Here is a 17676-nt window from a genome sequence, read left to right as displayed (position 1 = left end):
ATGCTAACCATTACACCATCCGTACTGCCCTGCTAACGTGCCATTGAGTGTCATCATTCATGGTTCCAATGCAACCTCACAGCTAATTATATTGTTCCCATGTGTAAAAACATGCGACTGAACCATGGTGAATAAAGATTATTTACTGTATCCACACAATACACATGGTGGTATTCCTGCTGTAATTGCAAATACAGGCCACATACTGACATCTAGAGGCTGGTCTTCAAAAGGCAGCTCTCCACCTTCGAAACATAATATACTATGTTACTAGCATGGTATAAGAATGCTTTGCATATACAAACATGTACCATGTTAAAAATGCTGTATACAATCACAGTAAGAAGACATGGGCACTGATGATCACTGTGACTGACATTTAAGTATTATGTCCTGCACCACTGATATGCCTTCAACCACACCAACAGTGGTAATGAGGTACCGCAGCAGAGTCCTCCTAGATGCCAACAAGTACTTCCAAAAAGGTTTTCCAAGAAAGAGTCGAAATGTACCTAGGTTTACCATTATATAATTCCATGGTAAAATATAACCATTAATACAGCAACTAGAGTATTTTTAAAGAATATTTTACTTTATATTGGTCAGTGGTGTATTGGAAAGCCAGGGAATGATTCCTACCATCATTGTCTTGGAATTGCCACCCAGTGAATCTTGCAACAACCTGGTTAGTTTGGAGTTCCTGTATGGCACGTGCGTGCTTTTTCCATCGACCAGAGCAGAGATGACATTACCCAGCGTGGAAAGCGACAGATTAATTTTTGTAGCTTCTTTCAGCCTTTGTCCAGTTGCTCCCGTCTTTCCTTGCCTTTCCGAGCCCTGAGGAGGTACAGATTTGCTTATCATATTACTAACATTTAATTATCAGTGATTATTGTTAGGTGCACTATATCCCAGCATGATAAAAAACACCACACTCCTTACACACTCTAAAAATAAGATGTTACTCACCGGTAAATCTATTTCTCGTAGTCCGTAGTGGATGCTGGGAACTCCGTAAGGACCATGGGGAATAGCGGCTCCGCAGGAGACTGGGCACAGCTAAAAGAAAGCTTTTAGACTACCTGGTGTGCACTGGCTCCTCCCACTATGACCCTCCTCCAAGCCTCAGTTAGGATACTGTGCCCGGAAGAGCTGACACAATAAGGAAGGATTTTAAATCCCGGGTAAGACTCATACCAGCCACACCAATCACACAGTATAACTCGTGATATTATACCCAGTTAACAGTATGAACTATAACCTGAGCCTCTCAATAGATGGCTCACAACAATAACCCTTTAGTTAGGCAATAACTATATACAAGTATTGCAGACAATCCGCACTTGGGATGGGCGCCCAGCATCTACTACGGACTACGAGAAATAGATTTACCGGTGAGTAAAATCTTATTTTCTCTGACGTCCTAGTGGATGCTGGGAACTCCGTAAGGACCATGGGGATTATACCAAAGCTCCCAAACGGGCGGGAGAGTGCGGATGACTCTGCAGCACCGAATGAGAGAACTCAAGATCCTCCTCAGCCAGGGTATCAAATTTATAGAATTTAGCAAACGTGTTTGCCACTGACCAAGTAACAGCTCGGCAAAGTTGTAAAGCCGAGACCCCTCGGGCAGCCGCCCAAGATGAGCCCACTTTCCTCATGGAATGGGCTTTTACTGATTTAGCATGCGGCAATCGAGCCGCAGAATGCGCCAGCTGAATTGTGCTACAAATCCAGCGAGCAATAGTCTGCTTAGAAGCAGGAGCACCTAGTTTGTTGGGTGCATACAGGATAAAAAGCGAGTCAGTTTTCCTGACTCCAGCCGTCCTGGAAACATACATTTTCAAGGCCCTGACTACGTCCAGTAACTTGGAATCCTCCAAGTCCCTAGTAGCCGCAGGCACCACAATAATTGGTTCAAGTGAAAAGCTGATACCACCTTAGGGAGAAACTGGGGACGAGTCCTCACTTCTGCCCTATCCATATGGAAAATCAGATAAGGGCTTTTACATGACAAAGCCGCCAATTCTGACACACGCCTGGCCGAAGCCAAGGCTAATAACATGACCACTTTCCACGTGAGATATTTCAGATCCACAGTTTTAAGTGGCTCACACCAATGTGATTTTAGGAAACTCAACACTACGTTGAGATCCCAAGGTGCCACAGGAGGCACAAAAGGGGATGAATATGCATCACTCCCTTTACAAATGTCTGAACTTCAGGCAGTGAAGCCAGTTCTTTCTGGAAGAAAATCGACAGATCCGAAATCTGGACCTTAATGGAACCCAATTTTAGGCCCATAGTCACTCCTGACTGTAGGAAGTGCAGAAAACGACCCAGCTGAAATTCCTCTGTTGGGGCCTTCCTGGCCTCACACCACGCAACATATATTCGCCAAATACGGTGATAATGGTTTGCGGTTACTTCTTTCCTGGCTTTTATCAGCGTAGGAATGACTTCCTCCGGAATGCCCTATTCCCTTAGGATCCGGTATTCAACCGCCATGACGTCAAATGCAGCCGCGGTAAGTCTTGGAACAGACAGGGCCCCTGCTGTAGCAGATCCTGTCTGAGCGGTAGAGGCCATGGGTCCTCTGATATAATTTCTTGAAGTTCTGGGTACCAAGCTCTTCTTGGCCAATCCGGAACCACGAGTATCGTTCTTACTCCTAGTCTTCTTATTATTCTCAGTACCTTTGGTATGAGAGGCCGAGGAGGGAATACATAAACCGACTGGTACACCCACGGTGTCACTAGAGCGTCCACAGCTATTGCCTGAGGGTCCCTTGACCTGGCGCAATATCTCTCTAGTTTTTTGTTTAGGCGGGACGCCATCATGTCCACCCTTGGCCTTTCCCAACGGTTTACCATCAGTTGGAAGACTTCTGGATGAAGTCCCCACTCTCCTGGGTGTAGGTCGTGTCTGCTGAGGAAGTCTGCTTCCCAGTTGTCCACTCCCGGAATGAACACTGCTGACAGTGCTAAGACGTGATTTTCCGCCCATCGGGGAATCCTTGTGGCTTCTGCCATCGCCATCCTGCTTCTTGTGCCGCCCTGTCGGTTTACATGGGCGACTGCCGTGATGTTGTCTGATTGGATCAGTACCGGCTGGTTTTGAAGTAGGGGCCTTGCCTGACTTAGGGCATTGTAAATGGCCCTCAGTTCAAGAATATTTATGTGTAGGGACGACTCTTGACTTGAACAAAGTTCTTGGAAATTTCTTCCCTGTTGTGACTGCCCCCCAGCCTCGAAGGCTGGCATTCGTGGTCACCAGGACCCAGTCCTGTATGCCGAATCTGCGACCCTCTTGAAGATGAGCACTCTGCAGCCACCACAGTAGAGATACCCTGGTCCTTGGAGACAGGGTTATCAGCCGATGCATCTGAAGATGCGATCCCGACCACTTGTCCAAGAGGTCCCACTGAAAGGTTCTTGCATGGAACCTGCCAAATGGAATTGCTTCGTAGGAAGCTACCATTTTTCCCAGGACTCGTGTGCAGTGATGCACCGATACCTGTTTTGGTTTCAGGAGGTCTCTGACTAGAGATGACAGCTCCTTGGCCTTCTCCTGCGGGAGAAAGACTTTTTTTTTTCTGTTCTGTGTCCAGAACCATCCCCAGGAACAGTAGGCGTGTGGTAGGAACCAGCTGTGACTTTGGAATGTTTAGAATCCATCCGTGCTGTTGTAGCACTTCCCGAGATAGTGCTACTCCGACCAACAACTGCTCCTTGGACCTCGCCTTTATAAGGAGATCGTCCAAGTATGGGATAATTAAAAACTCCCTTTTTTCGAAGGAGTATCATCATTTCTGCCATGCCTTGGTAAACACCCTCGGTGCCATGGACAGTCCAAACGGCAGTGTCTGGACCTGGTAATGGCAATCCTGTACCACAAATCTGAGGTACTCCTGGTGAGGATGGTAAATGGGGACATGCAGGTAAGCATCCTTGATGTCCAGGGATACCATGTAATCCCCCTCGTCCAGGCTTGCAATAACTGCCCTGAGCGATTCCATCTTGAACTTGAATTTTTTTATGTATGAGTTCAAGGATTTCAAATTTAAAATGGGTCTCACCGAACCGTCCGGTTTCGGTACCACAAACAGTGTGGAATAGTAACCCCGTCCTTGTTGAAGTAGGGGCACCTTGACTATCACCTGCTGGGAATACAGCTTGTGAATTGCCTCTAGCACAGCCTCCCTGCCTGAGGGAGTTGTCAGCAAGGCAGATTTGAGGAAATGGCGGGGGGAGACTTCTCGAATTCCAGCTTGTACCCCTGAGATACTACTTGAAGGAACCAGGGATCCACCTGTGAGCGAGCCCACTGATCGCTGAAATTTTTTGAGGCGGCCCCCCACCGTACCTGGCTACGCCTGTGGAGCCCCCGCGTCATGCGGTGGACTCAGAGGAAGCGGGGGAAGAATTTTGATTCTGAGAACTGGCTGACTGGTGCAGCTTTTTCCCTCTTCCCTTGTCTCTGTGCAGAAAGGCAGCGCCTTTGACCCGCTTGCTTTTCTGAAGCCGAAAGGACTGTACCTGATAATACAGTCCTTTCTTAGGCTGTGAGGAAACCTGAGGTAAAAAAATTTCTTCCCAGCTGTTGCTGTGGATACGAGGTCCCAGAGACCATCCCCAAACAACTCCTCACCCTTATAAGGCAGAATCTCTATGCGCCTTTTAAAATCAGCATCACCTGTCCAGTGTCGGGTCTCTAATACCCTCCTGACAGAATGGACATTACATTAATTCTGGATGCCAGCCGGCAAAATATCCCTCTGTGCATCCCTCATATATAAGACGACGTCTTTAATATGCTCTTATGTTAGCAAACTAGTATCCCTGTTTGACAGGGTCACAGACCACGCTGCAGCAGCCCTATCTGCAGGTCTCAGTCTAGTACCTGAGTGTGTAAATACAGACTTCAGGATAGCCTCCTGCTTTTTATCAACAGGTACCTTCAAAGTGGCCGTATCCTAAGACGGCAGTGCCACCTTTTTTGACAAACGTGTGAGCGCCTTATCCACCCTAGGGGATATCTCCCAGCGTAACTTATCCTCTGGCGGGAAAGGGTACGCCATCAGTAACTTTTTAGAAATTACCAGTTTCTTATTGGGGGAACCCACGCTTTTTCACACACTTCATTCACTCATCTGATGGGGGAACAAAACACTGCCTGCTTTTTCTCCCCAAACATAAAAACCCTTTTTTAGTGGTACTTGAGTTAATGTCAGAAATGTGTAACACATTTTTTATTGCCGGGATCAAGTCACGGATGTTCCTAGTGGATTGTGTATATGTCTCAACCTCGTCGACACTGGAGTCAGACTCCGTGTCCACATCTGTGTCTGCCATCTGAGGGAGCGGGCGTTTTTGAGCCCCTGATGGCCTTTGAGACGCCTGGGCAGGCGCGGGCTGAAAAGCCGGCTGTCCCACAGCTGTTACGTCATCCAGCCTTTTATGTAAGGAGTTGACACTGTCGGTTAATACCTTCCACCTATCCATCCACTCTGGTGTCGGCCCCACAGGGGGCGACATCACATTTATCGGCATCTGCTCCGTCACCACATAAGCCTCCTCATCAACATGTCGACACAGCCGTACCGACACACCGCACACACACAGGGAATGCTCTGACTGAGGACAGGACCCCACAAAGCCCTTTGGGGAGACAGAGAGAGAGTATGCCAGCACACACCAGAGCGCTATATAATGTGGGGATTAACACTATAACTGAGTGAATTTTCCCCAATAGCTGCTTGTATATACAATATTGCGCCTAAATTTAGTGCCCCCCCTCTCGTTTTTTTTATGGATTCTGGCAGGGATATTTATCACATATATAGCCTCTGAGGCTATATATTGTGATTATTTTGCCAGCCAAGGTGTTTGTATTGCCCTCAGGGCGCCCCCCCCCCCCCCCCCCAGCGCCCTGCACCCATCAGTGACCGGAGTGTGAGGTGTACATGAGGAGCAATGGCGCACAGCTGCAGTGCTGTGCGCTACCTTGGTGAAGACTGAAGTCTGCTGCCGCCGATTTTCCGGACCTCTTCTTGCTTCTGGCTCTGTAAGGGGGACGGCGGCGCGGCTCCGGGAACAAACATCAAGGACGGGTCCTGCGGTCGATCCTTCTGGAGCTAATGGTGTCCAGTAGCCTAAGAAGCCCAAGCTAGCTGCAAGCAGGTAGGTTTGCTTCTTCTCCCCTTAGTCCCTCGTTGCAGTGAGCCTGTTGCCAGCAGATCTCACTGTAAAATAAAAAACCTAAAATATACTTTCTTTCTAGGAGCTCAGGAGAGCCCTAGTGTGCATCCAGCTCGGCCGGGCACAGAAATCTAACTGAGGCTTGGAGGAGGGTCATAGTGGGAGGAGCCAGTGCACACCAGGTAGTCTAAAAGCTTTCTTTTAGTTGTGCCCAGTCTCCTGCGGAGCTGCTATTCCCCATGGTCCTTACGGAGTTCCCAGCATCCACTAGGACCTCAGAGAAAAACAATTATTTCAAATTCACAAACCTCCTCAACCAGTTACTGACCATGAGCCTGATTCAGAAGTGGTTGGAGAATGTATCACTGCTGCTTACTCGGAAGCAGCAGCGATGCTCAGATATGTAATGCAGCAGGAGGCGTCTGCTGCACATTGGATCACCTGCTCCACCATCGGCTGGCTAAGCGACCTATGAGGTCACGCAGACCTGCCGCCACAGCTCCATCTAAGAGGCCAGGAAATCTCTGTCAGGAGATGGAAATCCTGGCCTCGGCACGGTCACAAAACTGAGGCGATGTGCCTCCGTTTTGGGAAATGGAGGCCATCCCTGACCCCCAAACAGCAGAATACAGTCAATCACTTGATGTCTGCAGCCGTACTGCTTTCCGGCGTTGCAGTACCGTACTGCACATGCGCAGAGTACCAAACATCAATATTTTGCGAGTGGTACCACAAGACCGCTGGCACCTGAATCAGGCCGCATGTTATAGTCAAACTGAAATGAGAAGAAGATGCCAAGAAATTGCTGTCAATGACTATAGCGCCACCAATCACCATCTGCACGCTACTATTATTTTAAAGTAGAGTAGTAGCGTGCAGTCCTTGGCATGCCATTCAGAGTAACCTCTTAAGTGAAGTAGAGAACTGATAGGCATATTAAAAGCATCCACACCTTTCTTCTAAGCCCAATCGGAGAGATAGCGTAATTGTTCACTGCCAGCAGTATGTACTATTTATTACAAAATACTCTAACCCACAATGTAATAACAGCGTACAGTGAGGCCAACGGTCAGAACCAAAGCAAACAGGAGAGAAATTAAAATAAATAAAAGCATTACTTTTTTAAATAAGGGTGGACAAATTCATTTTTGTTATAAAGAATATCATTAGCTATTTACAAAAACAGTAGCAAATTTGACCACCCATACTTTTAAAGTAGTACATTTATAAATTGGCTTTAATGTCAGAATACTCCTGGTTATTAAAGTATGTTACAGTGCAGATAATGGTTTTGGGAGTTCTACACAATGGTAGATATAGACCACTGCTGCTGAACCATTTTAGAAATGTAATGATATATTACAATTACCTTTTAAGGAAAAAAAAAAAAACACATGAAAAAAGTATTTTAATATTTAATGATACAAGATAAAGTCAACTTGCTAGCCTTGCACTAACTACAAGTATATACACCAGGCTATAAGGGTCCAGTCAATATGAACAGCATGTGTACTTTTCCATAAAGATCTGTGACAAGCATGCTGTGCTTAGAAGCAGAGAACAACATAGCCTTGTGGATGCCCAGTATAAAATGTCACACAAGAAAAACTGGATTATGAAAGACTAGTATTTTGTACCAGTCATGTGCCAGGTGACTAGACAGGGCAGAGTTTTATCCCCACTTTACCATCTCTCTCCCCATATTCCTCCCATCTCCCATTTTTCTTGCCCATATTCCTCTGCCATTTCTCCCTGTTCTTACCCCTATTCATCTGGTCTCCCCTATTCCTCCTCCTCTGCCCTGTCTACTGTCCGTCTGTGCAGTGGTGGAAACTTCTAGGGCAGATGTATTAACCTGGAGAAGGCATAAGGAAGTGATAAACCAGTGATAAGTGCATGGTGATAAACGCACCAGCCAATCAGCTCTAATATGTAAATTAACAGTTTGTAGCTGATTAGTGCAAGGTGATAAACACACCAGCCAATCACTGCTTTATCACTTCCTTATGCCGTCTCCAGGCTTAATACATTTGCCCCATATTGTCTGAGAAAACGGTCTGTATGTGGATAGGATAAGGGCAGAGTCAAAGAAATCTGACTTGGGCAATGCTATCAACAGAGTGGGAGAGGGTAGGAGTAGAGGGTCTTTTGCTGAGGAAAGACGAGTTCAGTTTTAGAAATATTTCATACTTTCAGGAAGCACTGTGCCATCTGGGATGAGACAGCTGACTGGCAGAAGGGGACACAGGAGAGGGCAGAGGGAGTGATGTACTTTAGCTTATCACTCTTTAAAATCAAACAAAGTGTCAACTACATATAATCAGTATCGACAAGACATACAGTACATAACCACGTAATAATTTGTTTCTTTAAATAAATTCCAAAGATTACGCAAGTTCAGATATTTTACCAGCATCTGATGTAAGTGAACCCAGTAGTCTGCCACAATTATCATCAGATATCATCCACACAATAATATCTTCCAACTCAGCACTGCGATATTACAGTTATATGATCAGCCATGTAAATCCAGCCACAAAGTACAGAAGCTGCAATTAGTTAACATGTGATGGGGCTGCAGCAGATGCATTAATGTGTCCAGGTGTGCATGGCTGATCTGAGAAACCTATGGAAACATGCAAGTAAAGTGAATGGTGTTATCTGAATGGACATTACTGATCTGCAATAAGGACTTCTCACAATGCATATAACAGATACACACAAAGCGGTTAGATACTGTACATTGATCAAGTTATCTCATTAAGTGATTTCTAGGAATAATATAGTGGAGTTTATTAAACTTATAAAATAAAATAAATATTTTTAATCACATAAACCTGTGGCCAAATTTTAGCTACTCTAAGGATGGGTACCCGTGGCATAGAGTACTTTCCTTTTGGCGATGTGTCCCATGTACAGTACATATCATGGATTTCTCATGATGCCTCTGCTGTGCTCTGTATTGGTAAGGTGTTGCAGTGTAAGATGTTACAGCCATGTGACATGCATTCTAATGGTTACAATGCATATGCAGTAAATGTAATCTGTATCTGCATTAAAAAAAAAATAGTCATACCGCAAGGTCTACAAGATGCAGCTTCCCCATTCGCACGTGGATGTTCCCGTCAGCCCCTTTCTCACTGCACTCTATAGTGATGGTGAAGATGGCATGAGAGCGAGAGCTGTGCTCATTCATGTTTGTGGCACCAACAGAACCTGGGGACAGGGAGATATAATACACAATGCTAATAGAACATCTGCACAATGTACTGTAAGACAGAGGAATGTACCAATATGATTATTTTTAGGATTTGGGACTATATGTATCGAGAGGCTGCTGGTTGAAGCTGAAAATAGAAACCCGGCTTTAGACTAAATGTTAGTGCTGATTTCACTCTTCAGCTCCAAGTCGTTGCTTCGGAAATAGAACCCTAAGGGGCTTCTTTACAAAGCATCGGATTGATAACCGATCAGGTTTAAACCCGATCCTTAAAAAGACCAATGTTTTATTAGCAAGACCTAGCCGTGTAAAAGTATTGCCTTTTGAAATATCGGCCACAAACATGAGCCGAAAGCACCGGGCTGCACAGCCGGACGCTTTATAAATAAACCCCTTATATATTGAGTATATTGAGCTATGTAGAAATAGGAATTCTGTAGCATCCCCAGGAAAAATTACTTTTAATGCAAAGTGCATACATATTTTGAATAGTAAATGAAAATGTAATTATAAACACGGTATTTTATCAAAAATAAAATGGGACGGAGAACCAGCTCCCAAAAATGGACAATCCAAAAAGAAAAAGCAACAAATGAAACAACATGAGATACAGGACAGATGCTTCTTTTTGGGTTCATATGCTGTCCCCATGTTACACCTAACAAAACAGAATAGAATTTGTTTGTGATAGTGGGTTTTTTTTTTTTTTGGGGGGGGGGGGGTCGGGGGGAGATGTACTAAGCAGTGAAAAGAGTGGAGAAGTGAGCCAGTGGAGAAGTTGCCCATGGCAACCAATTAGCATTGAGTAACATTTATAATTTGCATACTATACAATTATACAAAGCAACTGATTAGTTTCCACGGGTGACTTTTTCACTGGCTCACTTCTCCATTCTTTCCACTACTGAGTAGATCTCCCTCTTAGGGGGTCATTCCGAGTCAATGGCTCGCTAGCTACTTTTTTCAGCCGTGCAAACGCATTGTCGCCGCCCACTGGAGAGCATATATTTGCTGTGTAAGGGTACGATCGCATGTGCAGCCAAGTGGTACAAAAATAGTTTGTGCAGTTTCTGAGTAGCTCAGAACTTACACAGCAGCTGCGATCACTTCAGCCTGTCCGGTCCCGGAATTCACGTCACAGACCGCCCTGCAAATGCTTGGACAATCCATCGCACAGCAACGATCCGCTTTGTACCCGTACGACGCGCCTGCGCATTGCGTTGCATACGCATGCGCAGTAGTGACCTGATCGCTGCGCTGCGAAAAACGGCCGAGTAATAATGTAATAAGAATTCGGAATGCTTCATGATGAACAGTGGTTGTACCCAGAGATATCTGCACAGCTATCTAAAATCACAGACCTGCCATGCTGTCTACCTTCCTATCAGAAGTTGAGCTCTTGGTGACCAGAATTGGACAAATTCTTCATATATCACTTGTCTACTATAGACACAGTTTCCCCTATAGAGAACTGTCGTAGTTGGGAACACCGATCCCCCAATGCATTTCGCAACATCTTTGTTAAGTAAAGCTAGGAGCCATCAGATATCAAGCACAGTATGGGCTTATAGTGCAGAAAAAGGAAGTCAGTCCAGTGCTTGGACTTAAAGCTGACACAGAACTCACATTGTGTAAACTAGCAGGGGTCGGCACCGCACTGATTTGAAATCGCAAGGAGTTGTGTGTATATATATATATATATATATATATATATATATATATATATATATATATATAAAACATGTATACTCCTGCACTCACATCGAAAGCTAACAACAGTGGGGTGCTCCTAGTGGGGTACTCCAGATCCTGGTGGGCCCACAATATACACACAAGAGTCCAAATAAATGGAGGTGCACTCGTCCAATAAATGATTAGCAGCAATTTTTCATAATTCACATAGGTTTTATTGATAGAAATTCGGCTTATTCAGTCGACGTTTCGATCCTCAATTCGGGATCTTTTTCAAGACAAGCTTCGACATATAATTCATGCTTACAAGGCATCAAATATTGATTTCTACAACACAATAAAATAAAATAAACAATACATAAATTCACTAAATCTTACAAAAATTACAAAAACTTAAAACACAAATACAAAAAGCATATTGTTATGAGCCACCGCGTCATTCAAGATCACCACGCACCAGTGAGAGACACAAGGGACACCGGAGATGCAATAGGTGAATACCCTCACCATCCATGCACAATATCAATAAATCTGTAGTGCTCTATAGAACACAGGGGCCAAATCAGTGAGGATAATTAAACCAAACTTACTCTGTTTAATCAATATATCCAGTTCGGACAATACCATAGCTGCACGGCTTTGGTGGTCATATGAGAAGTGGTTTCTAAAAATTATGGTAACATCTACATCAGTATCACTGGAAAACATATAACTAATCACCACCACTCTAGTGCTCGTACAAATTAAGATACTCACACGTGTGGTTAACAAACTCCTGTAGACAATTTAGACAACTTCATAGTCACTGTAAAGCAAATGCGGAATATATAATCAAACTTCCAATCAGTGAAACAATCACTGAAGAAGCATAATAGAGAAAATATCATTACCACTTATCTTATGTATCAAGGTACTCACCAAATGTTAATCATCAAGCCAGCCTCTGCAGCCACACTCATATACCCCTAATCACCATTCCTTATATACCTATTCACCGGAAGTGGGTGGTGCATCACTGAACCGACACCCTAAGATCTCCAAATACTGGGTACAGGCGGGCTTACAGCCCAACAAAATCACGCTACCCGCACCAGACGTCTGACCAACTTATGCGTTAAAGATACCTCCCTGAAATGTACATAATCTATATGAAATTCAGCTCAGTGCCGTCTGTGGAACGCATTGCGCTCCACGGCCCCGTGACCGGAAGTGCCGGGCGTCCAAGACCCATACTCAGTAGTACAACACTTGCAGCGCACTGCGTTCCACGTCCCTGGTAACAAATGTCCTTACAGTCACTAAATGACTTGCGCACCACTCACCATGGTAGCAATGGAACGCAATTGCGTTCCACAGCCGGGAGTACGGACTCGCTCCCGTTCGGAACGCCCACTCGTGCATAACACTAGTGGGTGATCCCCTGGTCATAACAGTATAGATGTACCAGCTAATAGAGTACTAAAACATAAATGTAAGTATGTGGGATATATATAGAGAGTGGTGCTGAGCTGGAATATATAGATACACTGGTTTAACCAGGTCTCAATGTACTCCACTGTGTGCATAGTGATGATCTTGCTGACGAGGCGTCACATACACACACATATATATTACACAAAAAAGAAAAAGAAAAATAAACAACATATTAAAATAGGACATATTAAGTCTGACACAACCTAACCTCTGCTTGGCCCTAGTAATAATAACTTTTAACCCGTATATTCTGATGCTAATGTAAAAAACTGTAGAAGAATATAAAGCAATTAAATAATACAGAGATGAGTCTCAAGATCATCAGAGGTAAATAAGGCCTAGCAGTATATAGGTGGTGTCGTTCTGATATGTCCATAACAGATAGAGCATTCCATATTCACCGAGTCCCTAGCCTATTGTATTCCCAACCCAAACATACTGGTGGACTATTGATAGGAGGAGGTTCAACCTTGTTGTATTCTCATGGATGAATTTAAATACCATCCGAATTCAACGGATAAGAAGCTGCTGACACTCAAACAGTAAAAATGGCTCACAGAAAGACATTCATGGCAGAATGTTCATTAAGGCCTTTTGGTGAAACTGTGTTCAAGTGGGAGATCCAGAAACTCTCCCGTTGTCGTAAAGCAAGCGTGCGGTCACCGCCCTGAGACAATGGTGGGACCCAATCTATAAGTCTACATTTAATATTGGCCACCTGGTGTCCTCTTTGTAAATAATGTCTAGCAACAGGTTTGTCGGTAGTACCCGTTTGAATAGCCGTACGGATAGACAACCGATGATTAGCCATTCTTTCTCTAAAGCAACGGGTGGTCAGGCCTACGTAATGTAATCCACACGGACACGTTAGTGTGTAAACCACAAAGTCTAACCTGCAGTGAAGGTGATATTTCTTTTTCTTTTTTGTGTAATATATATGTGTGTGTATGTGACGCCTCGTCAGCAAGATCATCACTATGCACACAGTGGAGTACATTGAGACCTGGTTAAACCAGTGTATCTATATATTCCAGCTCAGCACCACTCTCTATATATATCCCACATACTTACATTTATGTTTTAGTACTCTATTAGCTGGTACATCTATACTGTTATGACCAGGGGATCACCCACTAGTGTTATGCACGAGTGGGCGTTCCGAACGGGAGCGAGTCCGTACTCCCGGCTGTGGAACGCAATTGCGTTCCATTGCTACCATGGTGAGTGGTGCGCAAGTCATTTAGTGACTGTAAGGACATTTGTTACCAGGGACGTGGAACGCAGTGCGCTGCAAGTGTTGTACTACTGAGTATGGGTCTTGGACGCCCGGCACTTCCGGTCACGGGGCCGTGGAGCGCAATGCGTTCCACAGACGGCACTGAGCTGAATTTCATATAGATTATGTACATTTCAGGGAGGTATCTTTAACGCATAAGTTGGTCAGACGTCTGGTGCGGGTAGCGTGATTTTGTTGGGCTGTAAGCCCGCCTGTACCCAGTATTTGGAGATCTTAGGGTGTCGGTTCAGTGATGCACCACCCACTTCCGGTGAATAGGTATATAAGGAATGGTGATTAGGGGTATATGAGTGTGGCTGCAGAGGCTGGCTTGATGATTAACATTTGGTGAGTACCTTGATACATAAGATAAGTGGTAATGATATTTTCTCTATTATGCTTCTTCAGTGATTGTTTCACTGATTGGAAGTTTGATTATATATTCCGCATTTGCTTTACAGTGACTATGAAGTTGTCTAAATTGTCTACAGGAGTTTGTTAACCACACGTGTGAGTATCTTAATTTGTACGAGCACTAGAGTGGTGGTGATTAGTTATATGTTTTCCAGTGATACTGATGTAGATGTTACCATAATTTTTAGAAACCACTTCTCATATGACCACCAAAGCCGTGCAGCTATGGTATTGTCCGAACTGGATATATTGATTAAACAGAGTAAGTTTGGTTTAATTATCCTCACTGATTTGGCCCCTGTGTTCTATAGAGCACTACAGATTTATTGATATTGTGCATGGATGGTGAGGGTATTCACCTATTGCATCTCCGGTGTCCCTTGTGTCTCTCACTGGTGCGTGGTGATCTTGAATGACGCGGTGGCTCATAACAATATGCTTTTTGTATTTGTGTTTTAAGTTTTTGTAATTTTTGTAAGATTTAGTGAATTTATGTATTGTTTATTTTATTTTATTGTGTTGTAGAAATCAATATTTGATGCCTTGTAAGCATGAATTATATGTCGAAGCTTGTCTTGAAAAAGATCCCGAATTGAGGATCGAAACGTCGACTGAATAAGCCGAATTTCTATCAATAAAACCTATGTGAATTATGAAAAATTGCTGCTAATCATTTATTGGACGAGTGCACCTCCATTTATTTGGACTCTTGTGTATATATATATATATATATATATATATATGTATATATATATACCCTTGCGAGTGGACCAACAGTGTGTAACATTAGAAGGATCCCTGATAGGGGTGCTTGATGTAAAAGTTGGTGGTACTCCCAAAGTCAGTGGTATCAATTATAGCGTCCAAAGAAAAAAGAAATACTCTATGTTGTGCCCCAACATAGAGTCTTTCTTTTTTATTTGTACACTATAACATAATTCACATTACAATATATAGTTCTAAACACATCAAGTTTATTTCTATCACAGCAGTCACGCTACTCAACATATTATATTATATTTATAAGATTTTAAACCTACCGGTAAATCTTTTTCTCCTAGTCCGTAGAGGATGCTGGGGACTCCGTAAGGACCATTGGGTATAGACGGGCTCCGCAGGAGACATGGGCACTCTAAGACTTTAGATGGGTGTGAACTGGCTCCTCCCTCTATGCCCCTCCTCCAGACCTCAGTTAGACAACTGTGCCCAGAGGAGACAGACAATACGAGGAAAGGATTTTTGTTAATCTAAGGGTGAGATACATACCAGCCCACACCAATCACACCGTACAACCTGGCATATACCAAACCAGTTAACAGCATGAACAAAACAGCATCAGCCAGAAACTGATCTCAACTGTAACATAACCCTTATGTAAGCAACAACTATATACAAGCCTTGCAGAAATAGTCCACACTGGGACGGGCGCCCAGCATCCTCTATGGACTAGGAGAAAAAGATTTACCGGTAGGTTTAAAATCTTATTTTCTCTTACGTCCTAGAGGATGCTGGGGACTCCGTAAGGACCATGGAGATTATACAAAAGCTCCAGACCGGGCGGGAGAGTGCGGATGACTCTGCAGCACCGATTGAGCAAACATGAGGTCCTCATCAGCCAGGGTATCAAACTCGTAGAATTTTGCAAAAGTGTTTGAACCCGACCAAGTAGCTGCTCGGCAAAGCTGTAATGCCGAGACACCTCGGGCAGCCGCCCAAGAAGAGCCCACCTTCATAGTGGAATGGGCCTTTACAGAATTTGGTAACGGCAATCCAGCCATAGAATGAGCCTGCTGAATAGTGTTACAGATCCAGCGTGCGATAGTCTGCTTAGAAACAGGAGCGCCAACTTTGTTGGCTGCATACAGGACAAACAGTGCCTCTGTTTTCCTATCCCGAGCCGTCCTGGCTACATAAATCTTTAAGGCCCTGACTACATCCTCCAAGTCACCCGTAGCCACAGGCACCACAATAGGTTGGTTCATATGAAACAACGACACCACCTTAGGTAGAAATTGAGGACGAGTCCTCAACTCTGCTTGATCCTCATGGAAAATCAGATAGGGACTCTTGTGAGACAAAGCCACCAATTCAAACACCCTCCTCGCAGATGCCAAGGCCAACAACATGACCACTTTCCAAGTGAGAAATTTTAATTCAACCGTTTGAAGAGGTTCAAACCAGTGTGATTTAAGGAACTGTAACACCACGTTAAGGTCCCATGGTGCCACTGGGGGCACAAAAGGAGGTTGGATGTGAAGCACTCCCTTTACAAAAGTCTGAACTTCTGGGAGAGAAGCCAATTCCTTCTGAAAGAATATAGATAAGGCAGAAATCTGCACCCTAATGGAGCCTAACTTAAGGCCCATATCCACTCCTGTCTGTAGAAAGTGGAGAAAACGACCCAGCTGAAAATCTTCCGTAGGAGCATTCTTGGCTTCACACCAAGATACATATTTCCTCCAGATAAGGTGATAATGCTTCGCCGTTACCTCCTTCCTAGCTCTGATTAGAGTAGGTATGACTTCCCCCGGAATACCTTTCCTAGCTAGGATTTGGTGTTCAACCGCCATGCCGTCAAACGTAACCGCGGTAAGTCTTGAAACACACAGGGCCCCTGTTGTAACAGGTCCTCCCTGTGAGGAAGAGGCCATGGATCTTCTGTGAGCATTTCCTGAAGATCTGAATTCCAGGCCCTTCGAGGCCAATCTGGAACAATGAGTATTGTCTGCACTCTTGTTCGTCTTATGATTCTCAATATTTTTGAGATGAGTGGCAGTGGAGAAAACACATAGACCGACTGAAACACCCACGGTGTCACTAGGGCGTCCACCGCCACTGCCTGGGGGTCCCTCGACCTGGAACAATACGTCCGAAGCTTTTTGTTGAGGCGTGACGCCATCATGTCTATTTGAGGAAGTCCCCAACGACTTGTTACCTCTGCAAAGACTTCCTGATGAAGTCCCCACTCTTCTGGATGGAGATCGTGTCTGCTGAGGAAGTCTGCTTCCCAGTTGTCTACTCCCGGAATGAAGACTGCTGACAGAGCGCTTACATGATTTTCCGCCCAGCGAAGAATCCTGGTGGCTTCTGCCATTGCAGCTCTGCTCCTTGTCCCGCCTTGGCGGTTTACATGCGCCACTGCTGTGACGTTGACTGACTGAATCAGAACGGGTAGGTTGCGAAGAAGACTCTCCGCTTGTTGTAGGCCGTTGTATATGGCCCTTAATTCCAGCACATTGATGTGTAGACAAGCCTCCTGGCTTGACCATATTCCCTTAAAATTTCTCCCTTGCGTGACTGCTCCCCATCCTCGGAGGCTCGCGTCCGTGGTCACAAGAACCCAATCTTGAATGCCGAACCTGCGACCCTCTAGAAGGTGAGCACTCTGAAGCCACCACAGG

At 44.6% G+C, this 17676-nt stretch overlaps 1 protein-coding gene across 2 annotated transcripts in view; it reads right to left on the bottom strand.

Annotated features, from left to right (window-relative positions):
* The window catches only part of KIF3A (kinesin family member 3A), a 171222-nt gene that overhangs the window by 104402 nt on the left and 49144 nt on the right, over positions 1-17676 (bottom strand). For both annotated transcript variants that reach the window (XM_063928178.1, XM_063928179.1), the window contains exons 6-7: positions 9277-9416; positions 640-837 (exon numbers count right to left, since the gene is read on the bottom strand). In XM_063928178.1, the coding sequence (XP_063784248.1) occupies positions 640-837; positions 9277-9416 (338 nt within the window). The remainder of the gene's footprint in view (positions 1-639; positions 838-9276; positions 9417-17676) is intronic.

This window comes from Pseudophryne corroboree, chromosome 6, assembly GCF_028390025.1.
Source record: "Pseudophryne corroboree isolate aPseCor3 chromosome 6, aPseCor3.hap2, whole genome shotgun sequence".
NCBI lineage: Eukaryota > Metazoa > Chordata > Amphibia > Anura > Myobatrachidae > Pseudophryne > Pseudophryne corroboree.
This window is presented reverse-complemented; position numbering and strand designations above follow the sequence as displayed.